Consider the following 7,242-nt stretch of genomic DNA (forward strand, 5'->3'; position numbering starts at 1 on the left):
CTAATCGCCCCTTTGAGTCGGTCGCTCATCCAGCTCAGTCTAAATCTCTTGCTTAGTAATCTTTTTCCCTTTTTTGGGATACAGGCCTCTGACAGCTCATGCATCTTTAACTTGAAGTAATCCCAGGCTTCTTCTGCCTTTAGATCCATTAATATGTTTGCCCAATCCACTTCCCTTACCAGTCCCCTTAATTTGTTAAAATTGGCCTTTTTAAAATTATAAACCCTAGTCTTTGACTTAATTCTGTTACTCCTTCCATTTAGTTTAAACCGAATTAGCTCATGATCACTGGAGCCCAAATTGTCCCCTACTACCACTTCCTCAACGAGGTCCTCACTACTTACCAGAATCAAATCTAAAATGTCCCCCCCCCCTCGTCGGTTCAGCTACCACTTGATGAAGGAATTGATCAGCAAGCACATCTAGGAACATCTGAGCCCTATTATTGCTACTAGCGTTTGTTCCCCAATCTATATCCGGGAAGTTAAAGTCCCCCATAATTATACAGTTTCTATTAGTATTTACTTCTCTAAACACATTAAATAGTTCCTTATCCATATCCTGGGTCGATCCCGGCGGTCTATAGCACATCCCAAGCACTATCCCCGGAGAGGCTCTAGTAGTCCTTTTACCCAGTGTGAGTATTGCCCAGACGGACTCTGTGTTATCTATTCCATCGACTATTATTTCTTTACAGCTTATTTCACTATTGACATACAATGCCCCCCCCGCACCTTTACCTTTGTCCCAGTCTTTCCTAAACTGCGCATACCCCTCCATACCTGTGTTCCAGTCGTGACTGCCAGCCTGGCTGATTGCACCCCCAAGGGCCGGAGTTATCCTGCCCCAGGACAAGCTGTGGCTGCGCTGCCGGCTCAACCTGGCAGACACAGTCACCTCCCATCAGGGCCGGGTATTGTGGCTGGGGGTTAGGGTGTGGGAGAGTAGGTCTCTAGTGGGTCTGGGGGGGTGCTGTGCAGTGAGGGGTGGGAAGATCTGTGTGTGTTGGGGCACTGGGAAGTGTGCAGGGGTCTGGGTGGGGCACTGTGCAGTTGTGGCAGTGGGGCGGTGGGGGGCACTGGGCAGTGAGGGAATCTGCGGGGGGGCTCTGGGCGGGGAGGGGCAGGGCACTGTGCAGTTGTCGGAGGGCTGTGGGGGGTCTACAGCTAGGGGGCACTGGGCAGTGAGAGGATCTGGGGGGGTTCAGAGTGGTCTGTGGGAGGGCACTGGGCATGGGGGTTTGTGGGGGTCTTTTCACGTATTCACACACAAAAACATGAAACAGTGCGCCTCAATTGACCAATAGAGATCAATTTGGCACATTAGCCAGGAGGAAGCAGACCGTGAGTGTTTTTGACCACAAACCCCATCCAAAGGTAAAGTCATTGGAAATAAAGAAGGCGGAAGCCAGTGGAAAAAATGGAAGGGGCCACTCTGGTATGACCTTCGGCTCAGGGGCATGCTAGCCAGGAGGAAGCAGATCGATGAAAGGGGCCACTCTGGTCTCACCTTGGGCTCAGGGGCATGCTCCGTACCCCCAAAGCTTACCTCCCGTACAATAGATCAATTTGTCACATTAGCCAGGAGGAAGCAGATCGACCAAAGGGGCCACTCTGGTATCACCCTTGGGGTCATGGGCCGCCCCGAAGGGGAAGAAGCATGATGGGAGCACAGGGCCGGGCTGGCCAGTGTGCGTCTGGCAGCTCCCGGTTTGTAAACAGTGCCATTGTACTGGGCTGGGTGGAGCAGGATTGTTCCTGCCGTGCCATGACCCATCTCCCATTGCCCCCGGCCAGCCCGTCGCTCTGAGGACTCTGCCCCCCATGCCCCATGTCCCCATTTCCCCCCTGGGGGACCACAAATATGTTTAGCACCAGGCCCACAAAAAGTTAATCCATCCCTTTTTGGGGTGCAGGCTCTGGGATGGAGTTGGGGTGCAGGAGGGTTGCAGGCTATAGGTAGTTTGGGTAGTTTGAGTGAGGGGTGCAGGCTCTGACCTGGGGCATGGGATTGGGGTACAGGAGGGGGTGCAGACATGTGGGCTCTGGGAGGGAGTTAGCAACTCAGCACGTTATATAAGAGAAATGAACTGCAGTGATTTCATATAGGCATAGAAACTGATAGAAGACACTTTTACATATTCAAAATGTGAGAGGCAGAGTTGGAGGGAGGGGGTGTCTGTACAATATTTCACCGCATTCAGTCTCCTGGCTGGATCAGTAACGTAGCCGTGTACAGGGCTGCCCAGAGGATTCAGGAGGCCTGGGTCAAAGCAATTTTGGGGGCCCCTTCCATAAAAACAGTTGCAATACTATAGTAACATGTATTTTGAAATGTAAAAAATAACCAGTGACATACATTCAAAAATTAATTTGTAATAATTTGAAAATACACGAAATACATTATTTAAAAACATTCAATGCTTTAATGGTATGTATACATTTGCAATTACATAATGGGCTGTTGCTGGGTGATGGTGATGGTTAGGATGGGGTCGGGGGGGGGGCCACACCTTACCATGGCGCTTACCCCCTCTCCTGGAGCCTCAGTGTGCTGCGACCAGGAGCGGCCCCGGACCGCGTTGGAGCCACTGCGCTGCAGTGCGCCAGGGCCGCTCCCGGACGCGGCACGCTGAGACACCGGGGGAAGACGGAGGCGGGGGCAGCCTCCGACATATTCGTGGGGGCCCCTGCAAAAAATTGCCCCACTTGGCCCCCCCCGTCTGGGCGGCCCTGGCCCTGCAACACTTGTATAGGATAGAGAGGAGCTGCGTTGATTAAGCTTTGACAGGCTAGGAATTGGAGGCCTGTGCCTTTAAGACCCCAGCCCCAGGAACCCGCCCCCTGCTCCGAGGCTGACATGCAGCGTCCCTGTGAGAACAAAAAAACAGCCTCTGCCCCCCCACACCCCTAGATTAGCGAGCACAGTGGGTGGCTCATCCCACGGGGTCACTGTTCCCCCCCCTCCCCCTCCCTAAACGGGGGTTTTGTACCCGCACGGGGTCTGGCAGTGTCTCCCCTCCCCCGCTTAACCCCGGCTCTCACCCCCCCACCACCGATTTTTGCCCTTCAGCCCCTCTTCTGCCGCTAGCTACAGTAGCTTGAACTCCCCAGGCCAATAAAATTCTGCACCCTGCTCAGACCCTGACAGCCCCCCCCCGCTGCGATTTGCCCCCCTTAATCCTTTTAAACCCCCCCAAAGAGGAGGTAGCAAATCGTTAGCAGAAGTAAGGGCAGAGAGAGGGCAGAGAGAGGGCAGTGGCTACAACGAAGGTTACTGGGCATGCTCAGTACACCCAAAGTAGCAAAACGGGAGCGGGAGCACTTTGTGGGGCTACACCGGCGGCCTTCTAGCCAGCCTCGGCAGAGAGGCCACGCCCCGAGTAGCCATGGTGACAGCGCTTCGGGGAGCTGGCGCTGCTGCGGGCCGAGAAAGGTTGGACGGCGCTGAATACAGAAGGAGAGTCCAGGCCTGGAGCAGGAGGCGGTAGATGCACCTGCCCTCGCTCTCTGGGGTGAGAAGGAGTCAGGGGAGGGGCACAACGGTACCCTCATCTCAGGGCCTCGAGACCGCTCTAGCTTCTCTGTCAATAAAGAGAAAGGGGGCAGCGCGCAGGATGAGCTAGGGCCCGAATGTCTCTCAACGGTCCTAGCAACACCCTTCTCCCCAGGGAGCCCCTGCCACAGCGCTTTTTGCGGGGTGGGGGGGAAGAGGAGAGGCTCTGTCGCTCCAGCCCCGGCAGGGTCCCCGCCCCCGGCCTCTCACCTGCGCATTTCTGCTCCAGGAACTCCAGGATGGGGATGGACCAGGCGGGCCCGCGCAGAAAGCCGGCGATGCTGTCTACCACCCACTCCACGTCCGCCTCTCCCTCCGCCGCCATCGGGGCGGGTCCAGGCCGCGGCCGACTGCCCGCGCACAAGCTCCGGGGGAACACAGGAAGACCCGGGTAGAGTTGCGGCGGCGGTTAGGGCTTCGTTAGGTCACTATCGCAACGGTTGTCACACAGGGAGCGCGCGCTCCGTGGAGCATTCGAGCCCGTCGCGCGCTTTCTTCCTTGTGTTAAACGGGTGTGAAGCGCGCGGCAGCAGCGTCACTGTGGCACGGTCCAGGTGGGAGAGAGGCACTGAGCGGACAGAACGTTCGTCGGGGCCGCGCCTCAGGGCCAGGAGCCCATGGGAAGCAGCCAGGCTGGTCTCCGGTTGCGAGGCTACGCGCTGGCGCTGGGGGCGCGCGGGAGCGCAAGGCCCGAGGAGCGGAGGAGTGTTGAACCCGTGGGCCACCCTGGTCCTGGTGCTGCTCCTGGACTGCAAGAACAGCCATGCGAGGGTGGGTCGCCCTGCTTTATCCGAAGGTTCTGCCCCTGGAGCTCTGCAGCGGCCGTCGCTTCCCGGGCCCGGGGGAGGTGTTTCCCCCTGTCCTCCCAGGCTCTTCTGCGGCTGGCTTGAACGATCCCTGAGCGCTTGGCTGAGGGAACTGCAGCATGGTAATTACCCCAGGCAACCCGCAGCACGCCGGTATAGTACGGCATGCACCCGTGCACTGTACACAGGGCAGAGGTGAGCCACAGCGGTCGGCATTTCTATGGGGAGAGATGTCTCTACGTGCTAGCTAGAGGCTAGTGCAAACATTCCCCGAATTATAGAAACAGGCCTGGGCTCCAAATACTGTGATGCCCTGTTTACCTCCTCCTAGAGCTCTGAGACCTGTTTGCATCTTGATTTCACAAATGCTGTATGAGAGTAGCAGAAGTCAGCTGTCCCCAGGTTACTCATGAGAGTGATTTTTTTTAAAGAGAGTTTTCTTATATTGCTTATTAGTTTAACCAATATAACTTCCTGGATTTTGGATATACCCATTTTTATGCATTTGGGAGAAATTACAAAAGCGGAGATGGAGATCATTGTGGAGATAAAGGAGGAAGGAAGCACGGAAGACCAGTATTGAATAAGGATTAATATAAATGGCAAGTTATACTGAAGACAAGCACAAGAACAGGTAATATTATGCATTAGCTACTTGTTGTTTTAAGGGAATGTAATATGCATTAGTATTGAATATAAATGGCAGTTTATACTGATGGCAGGCACAAGCACATGCAAAGTTATTATTACTAATTAACTTTACATGTACTGTTTTTGTTTTTAGTAAGTACACGTAAAGATATTGTATATTGATTAACAACTTATTACTATTTTTAAACAACTTAATATTAATCTACTACTTTTAATACTGCAGTATTGATACAATTTGAGATTAAATTATTTTGATACTACCATTTTTAATACCATAGTGTTAACACAACCTGAGATTAAATTAGCTTGAACAACCAGACTTCTTTACTCCAAAACCTTATCCTGCATTTGTCCGAAAATATGTTACCCTTCAGTCAGCCGTTTTCTGCACTGGCCAGGTACAGACGGTCGAGAAGTGCACGTCCCTTTGGTTCAGGGGATGTGGGTTGGGTTTACCAAAACACACACACACACACACAGTTCTGTGCTTTCATACATTTTATCTTATTTGTCGGCGTTTCAAAACAGACCAATTAATTTGGGTAGGCCAATTGTTTACTGTGGTGGTTGTGGTTACTTTGATATCCAATTGTTGTTTTAGTTTGATAAGTTATGCACAAGGAGATAACTTATCTCCATATAGCCCATTGTCTTGACTGTGGGTAATGTGGTTTTATAAGCCATGCCTGAAGGCCTAATTTATTTCACCACTTAGGAGTCAGCATAAAGCATTATCTGGTTGCAGCGTCTCTTGACCACACGTTTCAGCCTAATTTTGCAAAGCTTGCTTTTTGAAGCTTCCGGAAGTTTAGGCCTAACACTGACAATACTTTTGTTCAGTTCAGGCTTGACAATACAGTTGTTCAAATTATTAACGTCCCCCCAGGCCTAAATTTCTGGTTTAGCAACATTTATTTGAGTATATCCTGCAATAACAGGGCAAATAGCGAATGTAGGCAAATATTAAGACTTTAGTAATAAGTATAGTAAAATAGACTATTAATCCCAGAAGAATGTGTGGATTTTTTTTTTATCATATGTAATAATTTTTTAGGAATTTTAATTATTTGGTGGGTTGTTTTTTTAGTATTTTTTAATATTTTGCTTCATTGAGCAGATACATTTACCTATTTCTTTTAACCAGGGGATTATTACTGCATCCGCAGACTGAGGAGAGTGGGGAATCACCGGGTTAACTCCTGGAATCGTTTCTGTGAGACATTAAGAAGTACGGAAACAACATTGCCTAGCCGAGTTATTGCTAGGTCAATATCAGAGAATTTTTGGACAATTTTCTCTAATTTGGATATTCAAAGGGGTATTGGCAGGTGTACCTGAAGCTTAACAGAGTCAAGTGCACCGTGAATTTATGTAGAATTGATAACAGTGCCTAACTGGAAATGATAACAGTAAGACCGATTGATGCAAGCTATACTTTCAGCTGGCCGAAATACGACCGACTGACTGCATATGGAGCAGATGGTGGATAATAATAAGAATGATGTTTCAGTGAATTTTGGGGGGATACCTACACACCTATTTTCTATCCGTGCTTTCTCAGAATATGTGTTATTGATTAAGGATTTCTTAAGGTGGAGCCATCCCTCGCGCATCATACACCTCACCTGAGTGGTACAGTGTCTTCTAACACTCATGGGGCCATAAATGGCTCCAAATAAAGGCCCTTTCCTATAAGCTTTTTCCTAAGCAGAAGCATTTTTTCAAGGATTTGACTTATTAACAACAATAGACAAGACCAGTTTAATACTTTGGAAAAGAAGAGTTTGTCCATGAAGGCTATCCTGGAGCGCCTGGTTTTGAAGGGCGTCTTTCTCCCATTGCTGGCGATTTATTTTGTTTTGCTGTTGGACTGACTACTGCTTGAAGATTGCATTGATTTTGATTAAAGTTTTTATTGCGTACGGTGTAAATTGTTATTGATGTATTATAAGGGAGAACTTGCTTAAATGTTTAATTACTGCTTTGCGGTCCAATCGGATAATACACTTTATCGGTTTGGTTCCCAAAAGTTTTTCCGAAGCACCTACATCCCATTTTATTTCCGTTTGGCAAGCATACACTTGTCCTTCACCATATGTGAAACATGAAGAGTTATAATATGCACAACTAAAGAACTAGAGCGTATTATTGATAGGGAGTATACATTTAAAAGGAGGCTGAAGAAAATAAACATAGGTAATGATGGAGCGATTTTTCCAGCTAAGATTTT

General features: G+C 49.6%; 1 protein-coding gene and 1 long non-coding RNA gene across 2 annotated transcripts in view; one reads left to right on the plus strand and one right to left on the minus strand.

The window, feature by feature from the left end:
- Positions 1–4,464, minus strand: part of CFAP36 (cilia and flagella associated protein 36) — a 133,885-nt gene extending 129,421 nt beyond the window's left edge. The window contains exon 1 of the mRNA XM_034764305.1: positions 3,766–4,464. Within this exon, the coding sequence (XP_034620196.1) occupies positions 3,766–3,880 (115 nt within the window). The 5' untranslated portion in view covers positions 3,881–4,464. The remainder of the gene's footprint in view (positions 1–3,765) is intronic.
- On the plus strand, positions 3,352–6,943 carry LOC117874321. Its single transcript, XR_004644947.1, has 4 exons — positions 3,352–3,514; positions 3,785–3,946; positions 4,818–4,995; positions 6,157–6,943. It is a non-coding gene; the product is annotated as an uncharacterized LOC117874321 (long non-coding RNA).
- Positions 6,944–7,242: the final 299 nt, after the last annotated feature.

Source organism: Trachemys scripta, chromosome 3, assembly GCF_013100865.1.
Source record: "Trachemys scripta elegans isolate TJP31775 chromosome 3, CAS_Tse_1.0, whole genome shotgun sequence".
Lineage (NCBI taxonomy): Eukaryota > Metazoa > Chordata > Testudines > Emydidae > Trachemys > Trachemys scripta.